Source organism: Diprion similis, chromosome 8 (assembly GCF_021155765.1).
Source record: "Diprion similis isolate iyDipSimi1 chromosome 8, iyDipSimi1.1, whole genome shotgun sequence".
In the NCBI taxonomy this organism is placed as follows: domain Eukaryota; kingdom Metazoa; phylum Arthropoda; class Insecta; order Hymenoptera; family Diprionidae; genus Diprion; species Diprion similis.
In genome coordinates this window covers 13,531,799-13,558,601 of record NC_060112.1, presented here as the reverse complement: position 1 = coordinate 13,558,601, position 26,803 = coordinate 13,531,799, and the positions used below count along the sequence as shown (strand labels likewise).

Genomic DNA, 26,803 nt, shown 5'->3' with positions numbered 1-26,803 from the left:
AATAATGTGTTAAATTATTTTTTGTGGGCCTTTTTTTCCTTTACTAGCAATTTTCGCAGTCAGAGTTAATTCTGAGACTCACATTATATCCTCTAGTGACTATTACGATAATTTGATGTCGGTGCTGGAATAAACTGATGTTAAGTCAATTCTTGACGGAACAAAATATACGTATCTTACCAAACAGATTTAACGTTGCAATAAGCAAAATCCGTTGTATTAAAAACGATGTTTCTCAGTGTGCCAAGGCTTGAATACATACTCTGTCGAAGAGTCGAAAATCTCTGATAACGTGTGTAATAACAGAAGGAGAGAAAGTAACCGGAAATCGATATCTGGTTATCCTCTGACTAACTCTTCGAATACATTCCGAGATAGAAGGCAGAGCATCCCTCGCTTCGTGTTCGGGGAACAAGGTTCATTTAACACTTAGTTAGTGCCGGAGCGGAGGTAGGTAGAGGGATACAGCCGGGAGCGAAAAGCGCCGTGCCGACGAGGGTCGGAGGGAGGAAGAGGGAAAAACGGGGGATGAGGGTGGCGAGAAAAGGAGGGAGAGACACGTGTGGAGGGGGAGAAACAACCGGGGGCCCTGGCTGGAAGCCAGAGTGCTTGACCCTTCCGTACGGCCACCCTTTAGCTTAGTTAGTTCCGTACGTCGTCGACGTCCCCCAGGGTTCCAGAAATTACTGTAACACTAAACCGTGGCGGGATACATACGAGGATGCAATTCAAGTCTGCGGAAACATCATGCTGCGGAATTTTATGCGGAAACTTTGCAGTATTCTGCTCCGTTTCTCTGCGAGTAATCAGTTCTTCGCTTTTCCCTTATACCCAGAGTTTGTTTTGAACACTTTGATTGCGTCTAGGTCATCACGTGGAAATTTGTTCGAAATTTTTATTGGCGAAGATCGTTGCATGGATATCTAAGGTATTCTTTATACCTACCTCTAGTATTCTCTATTTTTCTGTTCTTGGAGAGATCCTCAAAGCTTATGAATATGATAATTTGATTTATACTCAATACACGATTATTTCGTTATTAAACTAGTAAAAAGTATTGATTTTTGGCCAACTACGTTATGTAACTAGGAATGTTCGTTGCTTGAAAAGCAGCTGAGTAGAATACGGGGAGGCAGGAGAGGAAGAGGGCGGTTGGGCACTTAAGGGTGCTGCAGGCTCCAACCACCATATTTTTCACTAGTCCTTATTTATTGTATGTTTTCCTCGGCCCTACCCCCCCCCCCCCCCCCGCCCTCGCCTGTCTCCCTCCGCCGCACTTCGAACACCCTTCCGTAACCGTCGTCGTCGTGTCGTTGTCGACGTCCTGCCACTCGCCATCCATTTCAGCTTTTCTTCACTATTATATACTTGGATTGTGATTTCGTCATGGGTTTTTGACTTCGTCGAATGTCTTGCCCGCCGCGGCTTAAGTTATGGGAAATTTTTCGAGTGCGGTTTATTATAGGGTTCATAGCTGGTATATAATACACACGTGTGTTCCACAGAGGCGCCCAGAAAGGAACGATAAATAAACGTGAAAAAAAAAGAAGTAAGGGTGAAAAAAATATGTGGACAAACCCCTATATTTCAAAACTGTTTATTTCCTAATACGGTGTCGTATATTGTCAAATTATTGCTACCCCATTCAATAGACTGTTTTTCTAGCCATTTCACAGGCTTGACTTCACAAAGTATTGTATGTACACAATATAATATAGAATATAATTATGCGTAAAGTATATGGCCGAAGCAATACCGGCACTTGAGCCAAAACTCGCGGGACTTGAAATCCGAACGATAAACTCGAAATGAATTAGTAGCACTCGAGTCCGCAAGGATTACGCGCTTAATGAAAACCTGAAAAATAAACTTTCCACTTCTCTGGGAAGTTTTCTTTTTCTTTTACTTCTTTCTTTTCCTTTGTCTCTCTTTAAAAAGGAACAAAGAAGAAAAGAAGAAAGGACAAGAGAGGATAAACAGAAGGGAAATGAAAAGAAAAGAGAAACGTGACCCGCACTCCGCAGATCCGCCAGCTTCTACGACCTCCGTAAAATTATAGCGCTCCCTCATCTGCAAGCTTCGATCTATCCATCCTGCGACTGATATCTTGATTCGAAACTGATTTCCGTTGCATGGTTATACTTTTTTCTCGTCTTCCTTGGAGAAAATTAACGATCGCTTATTTTTGCCAGCAGAATCGATACTCCGCAATTGCCAAAAATTACAATCTCCACGATATTTCGAACATTACTCAAGTTTTTCCGAAAGAAATCTAAATTCAAGAATAAAATATGCTGAAATAGAAGTTCAAATAAACTGTGACCGAAGTGATAATGAATTTGAATTCAATTAGAACAACAATTTTTCTTCACTGGATAAAAATTTTCAACCGGCACGATTTTTATTTGAAAAATCCAGATCGTTAATACTGTTGAAACAATCGCATTGCTACATAACAATTTTTTTTTTTCACGCCAAAACCACACGATTTATACAATTCAACCAATCATTGCTGCATAACTGAATTTTCTTCAAATCATTTAATTGCGACAGCAATTTTTTATCAACAATATCACACAAATATTATTCTGAATTTATAAAAAAATCGAACTTTTTTTATTTTAATTTTGGGTTTTCTATCATTTTTCCACATTAGGGTAAAAGCTGTCAGTATTGTGAAATCGAACCTCGATATTGACCTGGAACCGAACCAATGAAAATTTCTTCCTGATCGATGGCGTTCGGCGATTGACGGTGATTCCGATTGCTTGAAAAATGTGGGGGGATGGTTCGGATGAACAGCATCGCGGTACCACCAAAGTATTATAATAGGCGTGTGGGCGGTCCGGCAACAAATTTATTCACCCCTTTAGCTAAACTATTAATAATCGCTTATACGCGACTATGCGCTCGAACTACACGGACAATGCGTGTTATATATAACGGGAAATATTTTGTCCGGAAGCAGAGAGACTCAGGTATATGTACATACATACAGGGTGTATGTGTATACTGTATACATATAGTATACCTGCAGTATAATATCCGCCGATTAATCATCGAGGTATCGATTGGCGCGTTGTTTCCGTAGGGAAGTTCACCCCGTTTGATAATATCCCTCCTCCCCTGCATCATCGACGCGAATTATTCAATACACCCTTCGGCCTTTTACTGTACCAAACTGAATACGAGCAGAGTGGAAGAGCCTGGATTTCTGGATCCCGCATGCTGCCGAGCCAATACATTCTCCCGATACAGCCGCCGCTATCCGGGTCAGTCGCCATCAGCTAATACCTGGCAGATGTTTCGGCCGCGGCCTTTGCCGCGTAAGTAAACGATGATATATTACCAAATAATTGATTTACTATAGATTAACATAATCACATATACGAGCTTCAGCCTGATGCTCTCTAATGCACCGCGCAGGACCCAATTCGATCATTAAGAAAATCTCTCCTTCCTTCCCGCCGCGTACGTATAACTGTAATAAATTTCCGATCCTAAACGCGTTTCAGACCGTAGATAGAACTCCCAGATATAAAAAAAAAATAAGATGAAAAAGAAGAAAATATGGTGTACGTGTGTGTGCGTGTGTGTATAAAAAAAAAAAAAAACCCGCTCTCAGATCCGAAAAGTCGGTCCCTCTAGACTTGCGATTAATCATTGATGTGGGCTTAATGATTTTCAATTAATGGTTTTCCAGTATTATTTATACCTGTAATAATATCTAGCTTCGAAAAGATAACCTGAATACCTTGGTGATAATTTTTGACATGTTCAATCCTGAAATTTAATCTTCTCCATCCCCTGCACGAATTATACATGTATATATCGTTGGAACCTTAGGAGTAACTCATTCGTTTTTATCGCATTTTTTATAAAAGCGCAAGAAATTCCATGGAAAATCGCACCTCTTTACTTTCATGGTTATACAGAAGGAAATAAGAGAAGACACAGTTTAGAATTGGAATTATTGATCTAAGAACTGCTGCTGTTTGTATGGTCTTGGATTTTTTTAAATTTCACACCTGATTTTTCATCTCAATTCCTCTAAGATTTTCCGTTTTGTTTTATTGGGTCCCATCATTGCTGAAATAAAAAAGACATAATGGCACGTTGATATTTTTTCATACGAACAAAATAGCTGATCTCGTTTGCACTCCGAGTCTCAAATTCATTAACAGTGTAAATAATTCATGAAAAATTTAAGAACAATTTTCTCAGGTATATAGAAACTGCATGCAGCTTCCAAAAAACACTCTTCATTATTAATTCATACGATTTACTTACTGACTTATTTTTTTTCCAGACTTTCAAAGTCGTTTAATTAATTGAAGTGATTACGAAACCATACCGTTATTCAAACAATATCACACGGACTATTTAGATATCGAAGAGTTTAAAACTCGAATTTTAGAACTGTAAAAATTAGCCATGGTCAACTATTTTTGCATCATTTGCGGCAATGGGCTGATCTTTATGTAATCGGAATAATCAAATCAATCAGATTTTTCGGTTACAGCCAAAAAATGCGTTTCGATTTCTTACTCAAAACGGCATAATATTTTTTGGTGGATGGGATTAAGTATAACGTAGACATATCAGAAATTTCGAAACGTATGAAATTGCAGTAACATAGATGACTCAAAATATAAAAAGCTATAAATAGTGATATAATCACTCATGTTGACAATTGCGTCATTCGATTTTAAACATTCTCAAATTCAACCAAATAAACTTTCCTGTTCTTGAAAATTCTACCAATCTCTAAATTTTAAATCTCGTCCTTTCTTGGCTAAGTATGGCAAGAAACGAAAGCAGTCAACTACCATAAAGCAATATTTTCCTCCTGGAATGTCCATGAAGCACCAAATTGAAAAGGAAAGTTAAAAAAGTCTGCAAGTGTCGTTTTTCTGTCAAGAAAATTGTTTCCTTTTAGAAAGTACGTACGTTCCAACGCCAATTTTTCCTTAAAGAAATTTTGATCTCTTAAAAAAAAAAAAAAAAAATGCCACTTACAGCCTATTCAAATTCTCCTCTTAAATTATATATCAATAAATATGCAAAAATGACGCACGCACAAATCTGCTCCTCTCCGGATCTCTCGTTCGACAAAAACCATACGTAAAAAACGCAAGAAAAAAAAAAAAAAAAAAATAATGAAAATTGACCAAGACTCGTGAAAAATCGCGCGACCGAAGCAAAAGGCATGCGCAGGCAAGGGATGCCCGGTGAAAAAGATGAAGTCAAATGGAATATGAAACAAGGATCCATTGTGAGGCTGGCGGCGGTTCGTCCCGGCTCTCTCTCTCTCTCTCTCTCTCTCTCTCTCTCTCTCTCTCTCTCTCTATTGTCAAGGCATAACCCACCCACTCGGCCCGTCTCGGGACCCGCGATGTAATCCCGCGCCTCGCCCCGCGGGTGGCACGGGCGCGTGTGCGGCTCGTCGAGTTGAGGCGTCGCGACGCGGGTAGGCGGACGGCGTCGCGACGACTCTCGTCGGAGCCGAGGGTAGCCGAGAGTTGCCGAAGCGGCGCGTGGCCAGGCGTAAGAATCTCTGCATCTGCAGTCGCGACTCGGCCGTCGCGCTGTAAGCATTGGCTCGTTGCGAGTTGAGGATCGCGCGAGGCGAGAGCTTTTTGACAAGCGTTGTTTGTTGTTGTGCGCGGCGTGGTGATAACGCCGATTCGACAACCGGTCGAAACGATTTTCGAGGCTCGAGCCTCCTAGTTATGGGGAAGAAGAAACGGTTACAGTGAAATTTTTTTTTAACATTCGCGATTTTTACGATCGTTTTCCCAATTCGTGATCGATCCTAGATTTCTCCGAGAGACTCTCTACGCCTTCGACCATGAGGAACTTGACTACGTGAAATTCGTTTCTCAACCGCGTTTTTGACGGTGTTTTTATCCCCTGTGACGTACGTTTGCCACGCGGAGCGCAGGCTGCTTGTACCTAATTGTGGGTGGAAGGAGTGGATTCTTTGGTTATTTTCTACTGCGTTAGCGTTCCACTTTAATCCTTCGGTTTCAATAGACGTCGATATCGTTGTTTTCTCTTCTCTTGCCTCTCTCTTAACATCCGCGTCGAGGAGAATGAAGAATCGGAACTTGAACTGTTATCGAATTTCGAATGAAGGAGAATTTTGAGACACAGAGAGAGAGTAAATAATTCGCTTGTTTCTTCAGTGATTGTATTATGTGTCTGTGTATGATTACTTTCGTAGTTTCGATTTCTTTACGATACTTGAATTGAGAAAAAACGATAAGAATAAAAAAGAAAAACCGTGATCGCGAGAAAAATAGAATTTAGTGTTTGGTGAAAAAAAAGTGCGAGACCGTAGTTGAAAAGTGTGTACATCGTATGAAAAAGATTCGAAGTGATTTCTATCAAGTGATAGGGGAAAAATAAAAAGGAAAAGGGAAAAAAATAATGAATAAAAAAAGGATCGGAATGTAGTGCGTTTAGGAATAAATCAAAACCCTTTGTTTTACTGATTATCGTTTCTCCGTTTCTACGGAATTAATATAATTAAAGTGGTGCTTTGGATATCGACGAAAATGCGGCCCGAGGACAGCAGGTGTCTGATTCTTCTGACCCTTTTGACGGTCGCAACTAAAGGTGAGAATTTTCACCTTTGAATAAAACCCGAAGAAATGAAAAGAAAAGAAAAGAAAAGAAAAAAAAAAAACAAAAACAAAAACAATCACACCTATTCAGAGAATTCAAGTTTGACCAGCCATAAGCGAGTCGAGTAAAAACCCCTTCCGTTACCCAAATTCGAGGAAACTTTTTACTTCGCCGAATCTCGAATACTCAGTTCTAAGAATCGGCGGCTTGGTCGAACGCAACGATTTAGAACTGTAACGAATCATTTGTTTTGAATGAATCATTCGTTCTTTTGGTTCGCTGCTCGTATCCGGCGGACTCTTTTCTTTTTTTTTTAAATTTTATATAAGAAACAGTCGTTTTGCAATATTTGAATTCTCTTAAATTTCGTGAAGCTGTGGACGTGTGCCTACTTGCAGATTTAGTTCCTTAAAATTCCATTCGGTAGTTACGACTAAGCGATTTGTTTTCCGATTTTTCATTTTTTCATTTTTTTTTTTTTTTTCATCAACGTAATTCAAGAAAAATCGTTATTACATAATTTTTAAATTTCATTAACATATTCATACTTCGAAAATTCAACTCTTTCATATTGTTATTCCGAAATTAAAAAACTATGATTTTTGTTTCAATGTTTCATCAGGTTAACCTCATTAACTTTAAGTTGTAAGAATATTACTACACGTTAGGTAAAATGATAAGGGACCATAAATTCAAATCATTTCGTTGTTTCTTTCTGATCACATAACCCATAGAACTCTGTTCTGAACAATCTTCTTCAATTTTTTCAATTTCTTCCATATCTTCCTCGACTTTTTCTTGCTTCGTACGTGGATTGCAGGGAGACGTGAAGTTGTCAATAATGAATCATAATCCATATAATAGCGAACGACGCGACGGGAGACCGATCAACTCGAAGTCATGTAGTTCCTCCGATCCTCTGCAATACCGTCTCACAATCACTCTCCCTCTCATCACATTTCTCTTTATTCTACTTTTTTTGTTTTTATAATATTATAGGTTTCTATTATTCAAAATTGTGCAGCCAAGGGGCTTACGATAATACTTTTTTTTATTCGAAACCGCTTCTTTCCATTGATTCTGAAACTCGAAACACTTTTGAGATTCATATTTTTGTGACAATTGGTGAAAAACTGAGGATATTTCCGTTTTTTCTTCATTTCTTGTTGAGAAATTAAGAGAGCATGAATAGATTATATACAATAAAAGTGTCGTAGCTTACGATTATTTTGGGGCGTTGAATGTTAACGCGGCTAAATCGTGCTTTTTGTTATACATCCGTCACCATGGAGTGTTAATTTTTTACACCGTGTACTATAAGATCCAGACATACCGAGGTAAGAAAGATGAGACGATTTCTATACCTTGAGGGTGAAAGGATCGATCGATACTTTGATCGATCGCTCGTTCGAGACCCGTAATCTGGCTACTAATCGAAAACGTGCAAGGCAAATTGACAACTCACGTATAACCACCATACGCCTCCGTTATTCGATCTCGTCTCGGTCCCGGAACACCTCACGATAATATATTGAAAAAGAGGAGAGAAAAAAGAGGAATGAAAAAATTGACCGAACCTCAATAATCCAAACAATTCTTCACTTTTCTCTCCATTTTTTTGCTAAGCGTATTCTCAAAGAATGAATATATTTTGTGTCCATGAACTTTCAAACGTTCAACGAACTTTATTATTATTATAACACACCATACGCCGATATGGATTATTATATTCCCTCGGGCTTTCGTTACACATGTATATCGTATACGGAGTGGTTATCGTCTGAAGACAGCCTCGTTTATACACAAGATATATATGTATAATATTCCGTATGAATGCTATCTCCTTACTCGAGTATTTTCATCGTTAGATATTCCAAATCCCTAACCAATGAATTATAAGAATAAGAAGAAGCTGCAGTTCGGGACCGACTGGTAATTGATACAGACTACATAATTTAAGCTATCTCTTAATTTACGTACAACTTATCATTTTCCCTAACTTCTCGGTCTTCTCACGACTACGTATACCGTCATAATCACATCGTAATTTACGCCTTCCCTGAATGCGATACACACGCATATCATATGTTATATATGTATATATTACTGCATATGTATAATAATGTCTGCAGAATCCGCAGCATTGCAGCAGTGCCACTCGACGCGATTCGAAACTCGAAATATATAATATATATGTATATAGCAGTCGGTGTCTAAGGATCTACGCGAGCAGCTATGCTCTACGATAATTTAGCCATTATTATTCGGTAGTCAGTCCTTAACTCCTGAATTTCGGTGTGCAATTCCGCAGGACAACTTTCTAGCTGTGTGTAAGCATGCGTTTATAGGCATTCGCGTTTAGGGTACGGAATTTTGGGGACCTAGATCATTACCAATGATGTTTCTATGCACGTTGTCTAGGTGTATCATAGGTATCATAATAGTACTTTAGTTAGATAACGCGCGACGCGGCAAAAAATAGGAAGAAGTCGAGGCAGGCGACGATCGTCGTGTTGTTAAATTGTAAATCGATTACCTTACCGCACTCTGAAACGACTTATACTTGTTATTTATTGCATTCTACGCGATATCGGCGAAGCACAGCTGCCGAGTGATGTATACATATATGTATGGTATATAGATAGTATATCTATGCAGGGTAACAAACTATAAAAAGTGTATCGTTTTCACGAAATCGTTATACGAAACACGGACAACGTCTCTCATCCCTTAACACGGTCATTTCGCTCCTCTTTAGGAAACTCGGAAAAACTTTTTTTGGATTTGGTTATGCAAGTCGAACTATCGATTTCTCTCATCTTTGCGGTTTATGGTTTATAAAAAATCTTACCTATCCGGCAAACTCTCGAGTTGAATGATACTTGAATTAGGTAAAATAATTTAGTTGAAAATTATAGGTAAATGAAGTGAAAATTCAAGGCTCATTAATTAGCAATATTTTATCGAATTGAGGTAGAATCGAGGAATCGACGTGCATGGCATCGATAATTCAGTTGCTGTCGATAAAGCGTGCGTCGCGAAACGTGACACAAAGTCAAATCTTGGGTATCCACTACGTGACACGGTCTCAATTGTCCTACTAGGCGAGCCATCGCCGCGGATGATCGTATATCATCAATATACGAGCGTTTCGACACCAGCACGAAGCAAGACAAGTCTATCAAGTCTATCTTCTCGCCGGAATTTCAGTGTTTTTGCAATTGGTATATACAGCGTTTGTTCTTCCGGATGAAAAAGGCCTTTTGCCTGCCTTGCAGAGGCATCTCCGAATGCTCTCCTCTCCTCTCATCTTGTCTCGTCTTCTCGGCGAAACTTCGGGGCGAATAGTTGACTCTGGATTCAGCTGCTGCAGGCCGTCGTTCGCCTCCGACTTAATGATGTTTGCTCAATGGACCCCCCGTTGCACAGGGTCTTCGGAATCTGGACAAGGTGGTCGCGCGGTTCCTTTAAATTACTCTATTCCGACCTCCGATCCCTCGGCACCCAACATCGCCTCTGCCATGTCATTCCGGCGACGCTTCTTCGACGACCAATTTGCCAGGTCTTTTTACTGCGCTAGCTTTTATACCTGGGAGCTTTCGGATCGGTGCCTGTATGGAATACTTTTCAAAGTGTTCTGGAATGTTTCTCGCCTCAGGATGAGCTTTGAGATAAAGGAGATCCTAACGTTTCGTCAATGCCGCAATTGACATTGAGAAAGTCAGAGTCGCACGCAGTGCAGCAAGCATAATATATATATATATATATATGTCGTGGGAATAGAATGCATGGTTGTAAAAAGTATCACGCTTTCCTGGAATACACTGCATTAAACATGTGTATAGATGAAAGGTCGAGGGTCGAGTTGTTCGTACAGCGGTTCATTTCGACATCGGTATACTGCATATATGTATATGACGCAGTACCTACGTGAAGGGAAAGATTTTTTCGAAGGCAAAGAGACGGACGCGGTTTCGGGACTTGCGGATCACACCTTTGATTCGTCTCCGACGGTGTACCTAGCAGCGGCAGCAGCCTGCATGCACGTACATAATACACGAGTTACCGCATCTCGGCTTGTTTGATTGAAATATACGTACGCGCACTGAAAGCGCGTCGCTTTTCCCTTCTTACGACGATATAATACTGCAGCGAGACACAAGTGCCCTGCACGTGTCGCTTAGTGTACACACAGAGAATCTTCTTCTTATTCATCTTCTTCTGCAACAACACCGACTGACTGACTCACTCACTGACTGACTGAGTGGGCAGCCGCAGGCGTTGAAATCTTCGCGTTCTTCTCGCTCTCTCACTTCGTCGTGGCGTTGTCATACTCGCGTTAAAATAATAGGAAAACAAACGACGAGGTTGTCTCTGCAGCGACGGATTTCATTCGAAGTGTCACAGCCGCGTCCGGTTCATCTTGTTCTCACCTTTTTCCTCCTCGCGTTTACCTTTGCCGCGGCTCTTTGGCCTCCGGCGATCAACTAGCGCCCGCGCATCGTTGATGCCCAATCTGCGCAGCCCACGTGACCCGCGTGACCCACGTGACCAGACGCAGCAAACAGCGATTGGCTCTCGACTACCGCCGCAGCATCCTCAAAGCGGCTAGGCTTGACGTATCTTTGCTGGACGTCTTCCCCATCCATGCGTTCAGGGCTGTGTTGCGTATCGAATCTTTTAAGCCGCCATCGACTTCGGCGACCTTCCCTGCAAATATTTGTCGTTGTCAAACCTCCGTCGTCTATCGCATTGTGGACTCTCGTCATATGCAGGTCTTGCTTGCATCGTGGATCCTGGCAAGCACGCTTTGATCCTCTATTTGTTTACGTGAGTACTAATACGCTCCGAGGATATTTAGATTCGAATTTACAAAGGAGAACTGCATACCTAGGCACGAATTTCTCTCTCTCTCGCTCTCTTCATCTCTCTGGGGTTGTAAACCTGCGGTGTACCGCGAGGTATACGTGTAACATGTGTATAAACAGGGGCTGGAGAGGAGGAGAAAAGCTGAGTTGAAAACCATGAATTTACTATTAAAATAAACTATTCGTTATATTCCAGGAAATGATAGGAGAGACGCGGCGCCAAACCCATTTTACTACTCTGCCGTATAATACACTCACTCTAGCTATTGAGGAGGAAGAGACAATATTTAGAATACGTGATCCCATTCGATTATCTTGTACGTTTACTCAAGATCCTCAATACCTCCTTTTCTCTCTTCTCTCATCCATATTTCCATGTCATTATATTCGTATCTATGTACTAGTACTCGTTCCTGGCTGAGTCTATGTATACCTTAATTTATATGTATCAATACACATTTACTCGTTATGGTATAATTTTTCTATAGATCGATAAGAAATGCACGAGTTATTGTTATTGACATTTTATATCTGACCAAATATATCTGTTGAACAACTCATGCTCCTTGGGGTTATCGAAGGAATTGCTTTAGATTGGAATAAATGATACCACTTTTTCCAGTGTCCTCGCTGATTGTAAAACAGATGAAAAGAAAATTAATTTCATTCATCTTTCATTCATATTCCCCTTACAGTCAGTATCGAGTTTGACGTAGACTGAAAATTTGTCAGAAGTGAGCATTCTCACAACACTTATCGTGAAATCATTATATATCGTACAAAATTTAAAATCATGAAGAATCCTTTTTTATCACAGCATTCGAAGTATATATGCGCAGAAATGCAGGGCTCCCTGCAGCTGAGAGCTGAAAGGCAAGCAAGCGATAGCGGCAATGATTATGTGCCCGGTTCTGGGGGCGGTGGAGACGGCTATAATAATTACGTTCGCGCCTTTAATAATGCTGCAATAATTACAACGCTGCGTTGATAATGCCACGGAGAGCCAGAGAGTTATTTATTTACCCTAATCTCACGTTGAGAATCTCGAGAGCACCTACGGTAGCCTGCTGACGAGTATAAGCGCGTGTTACGTGAAGTGCAGTGCAGCGCATTGCTCAAATTGTCTATTTACGTAATATCCTCCTCCTCCTCCTCCTCCTCCTCCTCTTCTTCGTCATCACGTGTGGTTACAACCTGTAATTCAACAAACACTTTAACACTGTGCGGTTGAGATCTTTTTCTCAATTTTAACAACATGGCGAGCACTTTACTCCTGCAGGTGTGCAGAGAAAATTTATCCACAATATTCATATTTTATTATGGAATTCATATATATTTAGAATATTAGTAATCTTTTTTTTCAAATTCGTAATTACCTGCATGATTTGAGTAATAATATTCAGCAGAAATAAAAGAAACATTAGGTTTTACGACGTCCTTAAACTTTTTTGCAAAATTCTCGAATATTGTAATCAATGACCTCTCTGATTGAAAAAAAGTTATTCCACTATTGCAATTGTATTCTGTCTCTCCAATCGATTCTCATTCATCACTTTATATATCACGATAAAAAATATCTCAAATTTTTCTGTTCCAATCGATAAAGAGAAAATTTTTTTTTAAATTAACCCCGATAATGGATCAATCCATTAATAGCTCAATCAAACCTCTGAGCGGATATGTGAGAATGAATTGTGAATGAATTGGAAATGTGTTTTAAATCTCTCGGTTGAAAAATTATTAACGGAAATTTTGATCGACGTTGCCTGCAGTATATATATGTATAGTAGTTGCGTGGCCGTTTCGCACCTGACTGATCGCTAATTACCGAGACCAATTTGTCTACGGGCAGTTGCGTGGCTGTTTCTAACGCGATACTTAACGTATAAAGGCCCGAATTGTTACGGGCATGATAATATACAATTGGAAGGTATAATAAGCCACTGGAGCGTCAAAAGTTATTTCATTCCGCGTTAATTGGCTGCAATATCTCCTGCTTCTGCTACAAAATTTCCTGCCTATGCTCGAGTTTTACCTACGCATGTATGTACCTACAGTACAAACGTAATACCGCCTGATATATTTATAGTGAATATACAGGTGCGGGATTACTACAGGCGCCGGTCCTGTCTCCGGGGCAGAATTAATCACCTCGTGTCGTGGAGTTGGAAATTTAAATTTTGCTTAAAAGTCCGTAATTCCCAGAGGTTAAGGAGACGCTTTGCCGTATATGAGATAGTCGTACAATTTTTTTCTCTCAAATTCACACACAAACGCTTGCTTGAAAATGATTTTTATTTATTTGCTGTCGAATTTCAAAAATTACAATCATACGATGTGGTTACAAATTCTAAATTTCATCGAAATATATCGGGATCTGTCTTGAAATTTTTACCAATATAACATTGCATCCTTTTTTTTGGCTTCGTTGACTCATTCATTGCAAACAATTTTTTATTTTGAAATATTTAAAATCATACTTGAAGTTCTATCTACATCTCACAATACACTACCATCCAGGATGAGCAATTACGATGATGATGAAAGTTGAAGAGAAACACACCCTTAATTTTTTAATTGTTTCGTTATTCCACTAATTAAATACGCGGTTTTACGCCATACAAAATTAAATCTTATGAAAATATCGATATCGGCTTAGCTGGGTATAAATCTGTAGGGTATGTATATATTATATATGTATATATTATATGTAACCCCCACCTGTACCCATACGCGCGTTTATCAATTTCTCGCGTAACCGCAAGAAATTTCGTATATCACGTAACGTGGTTACGGGTTTCATGCAGTCTTCGTTATACGGAATGTTAATACAATAATTCTCCGCGCGTACTGTTCGAAGATATTTTATCACCTCGCTGCTCTCCATGGTATAATAATGAATATACGTCTATAATTCTAAACCCTTATGTAATTAACGCATAACTTTGCCACGGAATGACATTGTATATTTATACGTCAAGTATGCAGCGCATGGAAGTTCCGTCGTATGACAAATTTGTCGATAAATCACTTGGTATTGCACAAGCTCAAACCATACAATATTGGCATTTTGTAATGAAAAAATTTTCAGTTTTTCCAACGTTTTTCCATAGTTGAATATCAGCAGTTTTTGAATATTTAGTATTTCAAATTTTCGAACATCTTATAGAAATTAGAGACAAAGAATAGTAATGAGAGTCACATTACTCATCAACTTGGATGATAACACTAAAAAACATAGTATTTCTGTAACAAAAACGAAGTTTTTTTTTTTTTAGAATTCTATCCAATAAATTCTAAAATCTAATTATTCTAATAACACTCAATAATATTTGAGAGATAATTTTTACTGCACTTAAAATTCAATCTAATTACTTTATTTACCTACTTCTCATTATTCTAATTCTTTTATCATAAATAACCAGACGATGTGCTCTATAATATAATATTATACTAAATCCCTACGGTCTGTTGTCTTGAATTTTCAGGCGACAAATCGTAGACCTCATATAATATATTTAATGCGAATCGAACAGATGCGGTCGCGTCAGGCGGGAGGAAAATAGTCTCGGTGATCATGAGAGTTTAGGGTCAAATTCAATTAGTATAATGTAATTCATATCATCTACAGTATGATCGACTTACCTACTTTTCTCCGCTGCATATGGCGCGGCGAGGCGACATATGGACACTTCTGCAGCCTCTCGGTTCACGTATCATTATGACCAGCGATATAAGCTTCCCGAAGTACTCCTAATATCGGGATGCACTAAATGCATACAGGGAAACCCTCGGCTCACATGGAATTACGATATAGCAGCCTCTTCCGGCTGAGTCAGGGTTAGGATTCTGAAAATGAAAGAGTGAGAATCGAATTGGCTTACACGGGGGTCGACATTTATGACTGGTTTATAGGGTTTATTAACTCGATGAATATCGATTATTATATATATTGACAAGTATGGTGAAAAATGAATCTTGAATCCAAATGTAAAAAATAATTACACGAATAGAAAAATGAAAAGAAAATTAGCGGACTTGTTGTTGAGCGTTAAAAAAAAAAAAAAAACAACATAATGGAAGGGTGTATTCTCCGTCTCACTTTCTCTCGTCTCGTGTATCTAGATACGCTTTCTTTTTTCCTTTCTCGTTTACACAGATATCGTTAACACGCGCTCGCAACAACTTCGTTATAGCAGCTTTTCTTTCCCCTTAATAATGCCATCGTGACCCGTACAGACTGTGCTAAAAGAACCCCAACGACGTATCGAAGGAAAGTTTTTAAACTAGCGAACACGAGCCCCGATTTTTGTGGCTTCAAAAAATATGATAGACAAAGTCTTTCGTCGTTCCCATTCACTCCGTTAAAATTGTTTTAGGTATCTATATCAACGCGTTACATACACGCATGGTGAAAGAATTTTGAATTTACCAAATAATATGTATATGACTGAAGAAATATTTCTTCCGAATTAAACAAATCTCATCCGATTGAACAAAGAATCGGATTATATTGAGTGCAACATTATTTATTTTAATCAATAAAACATTCCTATCCACCATATTCGAGAAACGTTTTCTTTTTGTTCTTCGTGGTTTTAGATGGATACCGACTGCAGTTATGTGGATAAAAAAAGTGCATAGGTTCGATAGTCAGGCGGGATTATAAATCGGTACTCTGTACGAGACTCGGAGATACCCGCGAGCCTCGGTAATCCGTCGAATTAATTTCGTTAGTACTCAACCCAGCGACGACCCAGCGGGTCCGTCCGAAATGGCTTCTCGAATACTCGAATTTATTGCCCTTAAAGATTACCCAAATTTTTGAATTCATTATACCGCCGGAATGACCGCGAGCCATTAGGTAATCTAAATGCGTATATAGGTCCTCCCCCATTTACCTACGTCTTTTTCTCCATCTTCTTCGACTCTTTTTACATACACCTGTGTTTCGTGTAATGCTTATATCTCGGCGTATCGTCCTTCCGCTTATTTCTATCTCTCTCTCTCTCTCTCTCTCTCTCTCTCTCTCTCTCTTTTCCATGCTCTTATTTTTTACTTGTTACTTGTTCTTACGCCGCAAGCGTGCTGTGTTATATATTTATTCATATTATATGTATATACATATATATTACTAAGGATAAAAATTATCTCCCGAGTAAATTCCTAAATTTTAACTGTCAGATTAAAGACGCCACGAACACTCACGACTTTGGGACGAAGGGGCGACACGAAGGTTCGTTGACTCTATCGTATCTGTGAATTTCATTCCTTTTCTTAGTTTCTCATTTCTTTTTGTCTTCTACGTTTTTTTCCTTCCTAAATTCGTTCTTATTATAATTACTCGTTATCTTTTTAGGCTAGACGATTACTTGAACACGTCTGTCTTTGAGATACATGTAATTATACAAACGTGCAGAAGAATTATTACTGTCTTACGGAATGGCAGGTGTGATTTATTGTACTGCGAAACTTGCCGTTCATCACTTGCTTCATTAATTGTATAAATTAATTTAGACGATTTTATTAGCTTTTAATTGTTTCGTCCGATTGGGTTCGATGAGAGTTAGTTCATAATGTATGAAGAGAGAAAGAGAGATAGAGAGAGAATTCCACTAACTCGTGTGAAACTCTGAAAAGGATTAACGTGTCATTGAATGAATGATGTGTTAATTAATTATGCAATCTGTGACCATAGCTTTCACCGGATCATAAGTTACGCAGCTGCAGCAGCTTAAAAACGCCAAGCAATCTGTCATAATCAACTAATAAACCGATACAATCCTAATTAGATGACTTGTCCAATGAGCTTGTATATGAATAAAAATAACGCTGCTGCTGCTGCTGCTGCTGTTCTAAACTGCATAGCGGAACTTGACAAACATTTGTGTTATTCTTCTCTTTTTTTTCGTTAAAATTTGTTATTTCTTCCGCTCCTTTTCAAAAAAAAAAAAAAAAAAAAAAAAACATGTCTGATTTTTGAAGAACCGGTTTACGATTTTTTTTTCTTTCTACCTTTTCGAAAGTGTGAAAACAGAATGATAAAGAAATTTTATCACGAATTACGCATAGTTATTATGTTTTTGGAAAAATTGAGTCCTTGAACGCTGAAATGAAAATTGTATGCCACTTTGCAGGCTTGGTTTTCATTAAATTTTTCACAATTGATTATCTACATCGGCATTAAAGTTCTATTACATTTTCAGCATTTGAGAATAACTATAAATGATAAGTACAGGATGAAATATACTTATCGTCTTGAAGTGAGGATTTAAAATACGATGAATGAAATTTTTATTATCTCTTCTCGTTAGCGAGAAACTTTTATAATAGCGGTATAAAGTGTACGTTGAACCGCATTACCGCAGACCCGCCTTGTACCTCATACACGCGATCTACCTGGCTATAATTCTACAATTCCACAATTTCGCACAAAGGCAGAAAATTACTAAGTTACCTGCATCTACACGCAGGATTTTCCGCTGTCTTTTGTAACTGCATCTTCAGCTTCTCACTCTCCTGTCTTTCTCATCTCAACCGTCTTCAAGGTGCATTAAGCTATAGTCCGTTCGCTTGTAAGACGAAGTTGCCAGTAATTTACACCCATCGACCCATGAATTGGTTTCACTTACGTGCGGGATAACGAGAATGGCATCAAGTTTTTCCAAAGGCGTGTAATAAAAATAACCAAAGTAACGCAGTAAGTAGACAAGTAAACGCCTATCAACCTTCTCATTCCTGAAAAAAACCTCATAAAATTAACCTGCAAATACATATATTTCACGGTGCTTCGGAAACTCGATTGATTGCATTCTTACTCTTCTCCCTTCGTTCTTCTAAAATGTATTTCTCTTCCATTTCGCGCCTCGAGGATATGTCGAGCAGCCTGCATCGCCGCTTGATTTCTCGTAATTAAAAAAAATCGTCACCGCGCCCGCATAATTAGTCTACAAAGTCCCGAATAACTGTTATATCCACGCGGTGAGAATAAGACGACGACGGGGAGTTAATTAGACGGAAGAAGTTTACAACGTACTTCGACGACGACGACAACGCGACGAGGCGACGCGAGAGGAGAGAAACTGACGGACAGAGAAACGACAAACGTCGTACGCCGTCGCGTCGTCGTCTAGCTGCCTACTGCCTACTGCCTAAGTACGTCTACCGCCTACATAGTATTGTATCACGCACAAGTTTCACCTCGCGGTTTTCCCACCCTACGAATTTAATCAACGTAATTTCAAACCGCGAACCACCCCCACCCCACCCCTGCTATCTTATACCTCAACTTAAGAGAACCGCTCGCTCTGCAAGGTCTTCTTGTTTCACGATTTACTCCAATTATTGCACAGGTTGGTTATATTGTATCCTATGATTGAGGGCTGGATTATACAGTCGAGACAGACATCGCTTCTTCGTCTAGGATTACAGTGTCGCAAGTCTGACTGGGAAAAGTTCGATGGGATTACGTCGGCTAAGAAGTTTATTACAGGAGCAAATCGACGCTCGACGTCTTCAAATTAATCGAATAAAAGAAGGGTGCAATTCGTTCTATCTTTTTTCAAACTGTTTCGTCTGTCTCAAATAAAACAAGAAAACATGAACGAATTATTCCTTCCTGAATTACTGGATTATGCAACGAGGAAACAATAAAAACGTGAAACTTTCCTACTCCAAGAGTCTCTGGGGCTTCTATAATCCAAAATCGCTCATCGGCAAAGCACATCGTAGGTCATCGCTCCTCTCAGCGATATCCTCGTCGTCAAAGATAACGCGGCGTGACGATACCACCCGGACGTCATCGTCGCCGGGTTTCCAGAGCCGTCGGCGCTGCAACTTCATGGCTTAGCACGCGGGACGTGAAAGCTCCGGGCATCTACTTCCGGCACGGCGCACCCTTCCTACCCCGCTGCACTCTGTGCACCAGTCACTCACTCACTCTCTCTTCTCTCTCTCTCTCTCTCTCTCTCTCTCTCTCTCTCTCTCTCTCTCTCTCTGTGCACTCGGATGAAGAGGAAGACGAGGACGATGACGAGGGCAAGGTTGGGTTGGGTTCGGAGGGGCAAACGTGCTTTCGGCTCACGGGGCTAAATACAGCTGCTTCCAGGGGTGTTTGGACTCGGGGGTTCGGGGGTGGACGCGGGAAGTAGGTAACTCTACTCGGGCGACTTCCTAGAGATTAGCCGACTGCATGTGGACGAGGTGCTGCACAGCCTTGCACACACGTTTCAACTTCCGTAATATCTCTTTTCGTCCTCGCTGATGCTCCGCGGTTGCATGTGAGGGTCGACTGACTCGGGCTTAACGCGCATGACTTAGAAACTACCCGTAGTGATTAATTTCTGACTAACGGAAGTGATTCGTTTCACTAGTTTTTTACCCCTCTTTTCCTTCTCTTCCTTCTTCTTCTTCTTCTTCTTCTTCTTCTTCTCTTTCACGAGGAGCTTTTACACGCTCGACGACGGCCCAACGGACTCTCTTTGCGATTGGCTACGCCGCCGAAAACACTTTCTTCTTTTTTTCTTTCATCTTCTTGTCGCTTTTTCTGGCTTTCGATTACCAAAATCCTCGGCGGAAATGCCTCGCATCGCTTTTTCATTTTCACTTTTCTTTATATTTTCTTAAACCACTCGGGACAGTATCGATCATCTTGAATCTTGTACTTCACTAAATAGTTTGGAATATATTAGGTATACCAACTTCACCGTGAAAATTTTTAAAACTGTAATAATTTCGATATCGCTAGTTTTTATCGTATATAAATGAAATCATAAAGAAAATTTAACGAATCGTTGCATTTTTCTTTCGTATTAAAAATTTAAGGGAAACAAAAAAAAAAAAAAAAAAAAAAGTGTATACAATCCACTCGGTTTCGAAAATTAGTCGGGTATTTGTTCTGGAAGGGAAAAAAGAGGCTAAAAAGTGGGCAAAAAAATAAGCGAAGAGACAGTCTAACCACGCGCATGCGGTGAGGATATTCGGGCAAACGAGCCAAACCGTAAACGTGGAACAGCAAGGCCCCTGGAGAAGCTTGAAAAGCTAAAACACACAGGAAGGAAAAGCCGTCGGTTTTCCTCCGCCCCTGCGATCCTCTGCTCATATTTCATCCCCGGCTCATGAACCGGGACTCCCTCCCTACCCAGCCATGGGGTGTGTAAGAAATTTCTAAAAACTCTTCGACTCTACTAGCTGATAATTTTTGTAACCCTGAACAGCGCGCGTGTCCGGCAGACCGGCGAGGGGACCTCAAAAACGGCACACGCTCGTTCGGGGAGCCTGAATTGACTGGCCCGACGACGCGCACGTGGGGGACCCACAATGCCCCGGACCCCTCTCGACAACCCTCGACTCCTGGTTCCCGGTTCCCCAGTTTCGAATCGATATTGTTCTTCTGGTATTGATTTTTTCTCTCCTTTCTTCTTTTCTTTTTTTATTCTTCTGTCTTCATTATTATCGCTTTTCTCTTCGACCGACGTTCTGACGGATATCGAATCGCGTCTGTCGAGTCTTTTGCAGCGCATATAATAGAAATCTCCTCGCCTTGCGGGTCGTTAGACAATTTTGATGGGGATGGATATCGATTTTGTCATTGAATATATCAGGTTACGGAATATTTTACTACTGGACAAAATAATTTTTTATCAGTAGAGTTATAATCCTCACGTTCACAGTTCCTTTTTTTTTATTTGTCATCGTTTTGGATTGTATAAATACTCAACCTATATAGAGAAGGCAAGAATTTTTCAGATCAATCAGAGAAAGCCAAAGTATAGAATGCATGCTTATATTATTATTTATTCTGAGGATTCTGTATCTTGACTTTTGATACTTTGATTTTTTTCTATGTTACGTTACTTCAGATACTTCACACTTTGAAATTTGATCATCCTGAAACAGGAAGCTCGTATGGGAAATTGGTACCTGCTGAGAAATTGAATCGAAGAAACTTGTATCGAAAAAATTAACAGAATGCAAAAATACTGATCAACAATATTATTTTTTATAGACTTGCAGAAGAATTACACTTATAGCATATTATTCTTCGACATTTATCGACTGTAAATATTTCGGTTTAACTGGGTCAATATTGTGCTTCCCGGAGGCATATTTTCTTCGATAAACGTCACGGCGTTCGCGGTTTTACATTATAAGTTGAAGCATTGGATTATCGATGTTTTTTCCCTCCCATTAAGCCGCGGCGCGTCTTCGAATATTTAGTTATACATATAGCGACGGAATTACAAGTCTAACCGCGTGTACACGTTAATAGGGCTACACGACGGCGCGGCGTATCCGTCGGGTCGAAAATTACTTTATATTGGAAAATTGACAAGTTGAATACTGATCGATCGATGGTCATTAATACCGAAGCTCCTGGGTTCTTTTCTGTTTTTCTTCCCTCTAGACTTTTGGCGCCTCTTACCGTAGTCACTCGAACAAGTTATTCTTCCGGTGTCTGGTGTCTCATATGTGGTTATTAGCGCTGGTTCTCCAATCGCTATTAGTCGACTCCACGGTACGAAGCTATCCAGCGCAATAATCCACTCCCAAAGCCCTAATCGCGAGCCTCGGCAAGGTTTGAATTAAAGGGCTATGATAGCCGCCAGATTTCCATATATGCAAATCAACGCCACGCATCTGAGAGAATGCGCATATGGCGTGTTCGCCTGCTGGCTGGTCCGGCACGCGTATGGTGTTTCATTCATCAGCACTTTGATATTCGTTAAAAAAAAAAGAAAAAAGAAAAAGATAAAAATAAAAAAATTAATCTATCATAATTCAGTTTTAATTCTTGTCGAGTATAAATAAAATTTTCAAGTTATTACTAGATCTACAGAGATATTATATTAATCGAGAGGTTTTTGCGCTTTCTATTCATGATGCAAAATTTTTTTCTGAGTTATGAAATTACGCGATATCGTCCGTATATGAGGACCGTAATGGGGGGCGGTGAAGGAAAGGACGATATCCTTGGTGGAAGAGGATGTCGGTAGGTTTCCGGGCCTCAAGAAGATAGCGGGGCACAGATACCCGGACTGTTAGAGCAGGCTGCCCCACCAACCCCGGTGATTTATAATGATTACCACATTGTGCCCGGGCCGTCACTAAATAATGCATTGCTCCCATTATCATTAGACGCGTTATACGGCCCCCGGGTTTGCTATACGCGAAATTCCACCGTTTGTTGCCGCTTTCGCATGGTGGTTTATGACGCAGGCACTACTGCGATACGATGTTTATTTTATGTTGCTCTACAAAGAATAACGCCTCCTAAGATCTTCCTGCTGCTCGAATGATTGAGCTTTGCACACGTTTCGCAGGGTTGATCGTCAATGCTCAAAGCTTCAAAATTCAACACCGTGACATTTAGTCTGACACAATTGTTTTCAATCTTGTAGTACATTATCTAAATCCATAAATCACCTTGCATGCCGAATGAACTCAGTCCGAACACACGTGCAAGGATTTAGCGAGGGATTTAGGTAGAGTATAATCGAACAGCTCGACGATACGGTGACGAATTTTGATTGATTCGCAAATAAGATAAAACAGTGGTTAGACCAACTCGTTGACGCAAGGTCCGCTTGACGTAATCCACTTAATTCCGAGAACGCGAAGGGTGTTGTTATTACACCGTTCTCCAAAGCGTCGAGGTACCTTTATTTCGAGCCCACGTGATATGGTTCTTGGCGAAAGAGAGAAAAACGCCGGATCGAGTGTATAAATCTAGCAGTGCTGTTAGTCCTAATCCCCGATCAACGTTTTCGGGAATAAATCACGGTCCTTCGACAGGGTCCTTTTTCCCGTTCTCCACTCTAACGCGTGAGAATTTTTATCGCGTTTGCCACGCAGATTAGTCTCGCTCGGCAGCCTTGAATCAGGGTCACGGCTCGCACGCGCACGCATTTGCGAACGAATCACCGCGTTCCCATAGAGCTTGCATCATGCAAAAACGTTGTAATCGTCGTCGTCGTCGTCGTTCAAATCCGAAAGACCAACAACCTTCTGCACGCGCATTCGCAGCATTACAGTTTCCATCCATCCATCCATCCATGTACGTGGCACTCACGTGACGTGATCCTGCAGGGCCATATTTTGCCTCGTACTTAACGCAGTCCCCGAGTTTTAGGGTCCAGCCGAGATCCCTGCTGATCCCCATGGATTCGTGTGCGAGGTTTCACTCGGTTCCCTTCCGTTCTATTATTCTGTGCTTTAGGTGCCTGCTGAAAATGACCTGCGTCAATGCAACTAGCCACACCCACGGTCTTGGCTTGTCTTTTAAACCATTTCACCGACAATGTTCGTCGATACACCCGAAGTGACAAATCACTGGGATATTCCTTGGGCAGGATACGGAGGAGGTCCACCTTCCAAGCGTGTGAGCATGTGTCGCTGATGATGATGGACACCAGCTGATACCTCCGAAATCGCTCGTCTCTTGTTTCAACCCTCCTCATCCTCGGGAAGATGTGTGCTTGACCATTTGTCAAGCGATTTTGTTGACTCTACGTGTTTCACGAAATTCGATGAAAGTTGTCATTCCCGAAATTGAACCGTCGGCGATGAATGATGTAAAAATCATTGGTCCTTCCTCTCTTTATCCCTGCGACACTGTGTAGCTACACCAATCGAAACTGACAACTCGCATTAGGAGTAGGTTTTCTCTCACGGTTCGGTGACCACCGTACTTGCTCGATACTGCTCACTTAAGACGTCTGTGTCAAACGAGGCGGTGTCCTGTTAAGTCTCGTTGAGCAGTCGGGGAAGAGGAAGAGATACTGCACCTCCTGGTCGCCTAAAGAGAGCGGAGAGTAAATAATCGGTAGCCGGTAATCGAAGTCGAACTTCCACTGCAGTAGGTATCGTGTGCCTAGAAAGTGCTAATGATTTACGCCTTTCTGGATTATATCCAAGCCTCGGCTTCCGTAATATAATTAACCAGCTTCGCACACTCCGTAAATATCAAAATGACATTTATCGTTGTAGAAATTGGCGTAATGCACCACCTTCACTGGCGCCGGCCTCTCTTTATATTACCAGTACATACTGCAGATCTATAGGTGTGCGACATAATGGATATACGTGTAATTTGTTACAGACCGATACGCTAACGGGCTCTGAAAAAGTATTGATTATTTTTACGACGCGAAGCCTTTAACTGCACCCTGATTTCCCATAAATCATCTGACGCAATTTTGATACATGGTACATTTTACCAGCCATTAATACCCTCGTGGTAAATTACGGTATTGGTATTATTCAGTCATATTTCTACAAATTTTTTTTTTTTTTTTCTCTCTTCATTCTTTCTCCTTTTTCAAGGCTTAAGCCAAACCTGTTTCAATATGGCCTCTTTTCAAAAAATTACTCGTGCCGTACGAGTTCAATACTCGTATACCGCAGTCCTCGTCTATACAACGTCAAGTATCTTTCAGTCTATGCAATATTTATAAATAATGCAGAGGGAATATATTTTTCTGATCTGTCGATAACACTAATATGTGTGAGTATCTAATAAAAAACGATGAGAAAAAAAATAAGTAATCTGTATAATTGAAGTGTAAATAGTGCAAAAAACGGTAAATTATTATAATAATAATTCTAAGGTACCGTCGAACATAACTGAACAGAAAAATAGCTGGTACCCTCACTTCCGGGTAGGCTAGGCATTGTGCTTTGGTTTTTGGCTGCCCCAACGCGTTGGTGCGCAATTACGGTTACGCGTTCTATGAATCTATAGACTCCACGGAGCCCCGGCACATCTGTCGAGGTATCCTTAGCTCACGCCCTGCAATGCCAGGGAATGCTCAAGTATTCTCCGAGGTTCGGTTGAAGGCCGACTCTCGTTCATTGAAAGCACCCTTTCCGACTCGGTGCTCGCTGCAGCACCCGCCCACTTCCTAGGTCCCCTTGACGCTTAAATACTTAAGCATTAAAATAGTGTAATGGCCGCTTCCGGGCCCCGAGTATCAATGCTTCAATTCGCCCCTACTTGTGCAGCTACAGCTATTGCTCAGGGAACCGCAGCCGCCACTGAATCCTTATTCTCCGCTCCCAAGAGAATGAATCATGGGGATCAGTCTCGATCGGAGCTTTGGACTAATTGCACTGAATTCGCGGTTCGGGTGTACGTACATAGGTATATAGATATAGGTATATAGGTATGGGTATAGTCAAGGCGCCACGGAGTCGGATGCGATTCGCCAATATTAGAAAGGCGCGTTCACGTTCAAATCGAGAAGATCAAAGGTTCGTTGCATCGATGTAAAAAAGCCGATCGGTATAGTATAATACCAATAGACCAGCAGGTATACATTCGCCGGTGGCATAGACAAACCAACTTTGTGTATCTCGGGTTCGATGCTCCGGTCACGTCAAAGCCTCGGAACGGATATGCCGGATGGATGTGCAATCTACCTTGCTCGTCCCGTTTCCCTCCGTCCATCCGTCTACCGTGTATGCCATGCGAATATCGCCAGCGTGCGCGTGCATACAAGCCATATATTATATAGATCGTAGGTGAATGAAAAGTAACGCAAGAATTGATACTGCCGCGGTTCCGCGGAGCGAAAGTATGCACGTATATATTCTATTGAAAGTTTTTCCTCCGTGCGCATTCGCAGCATCGCGTGGAGTACGTGAGTACATCTCTTCCTATCTCTAGCTTCTAATGCACCGTTGCTACATTTATGCAAACGTTGTGATGCAGGGAAATTCTTCACCCTGGACGGCAGCTAGTGCAACGGCACAATAAAAATCGAGATTTGGTCACTCAGGAGTATTGGAAAATGCTTTTCTAGTCCATCCCTGGTTATATCCTTCTTGCTGATATACAAAACCTCTAACGGCATTGCGAAGCGTCTTTCCCCAGGATTTGCTCCAGGCTCTGATCGGTTTTTAGATATTATATCATTACATTGCAGTCGTCGGTTGTCTGCAGCTACGTTGCCTTGATAATTAAGTATCTGTTCTTTCATTTTCTTTCATCATCCGACCTTTTTTTATGTCCCTTAAATTACCGCACTCCTAACGCCTTTGTGTACAATATGTACAGTGTATATAGGTGTGTGGATATTTTTTATAGTGCGAATCGTTTGATACTCCGACAATGAAATGTGTAGATATATACTTGCCAACGAGATTACGGCACAAACGAATTGAATTAAATGGTCAACAATACGGGCCAGTATCGCAGTCATCTGTGATGATAAACTCTTTCTTAAATCCGAACCCTGTTATACACGCTTTGTTCTCATTAGTCTATTCGTATGCCGTACAATTGGACGCAATGAGACGGTATCTAG

The 26,803-nt window shown here is 40.7% G+C and overlaps 1 protein-coding gene across 1 annotated transcript in view; it reads left to right on the top strand.

The window, feature by feature from the left end:
- Positions 1-5,776: 5,776 nt before the first annotated feature.
- Positions 5,777-26,803, top strand: part of LOC124409808 (roundabout homolog 2-like) — a 211,441-nt gene continuing 190,414 nt past the window's right edge. Inside the window, exon 1 of the mRNA XM_046887662.1 lies at positions 5,777-6,621. Coding sequence (XP_046743618.1) covers positions 6,561-6,621 — 61 coding nt within the window. The 5' untranslated portion in view covers positions 5,777-6,560. The remainder of the gene's footprint in view (positions 6,622-26,803) is intronic.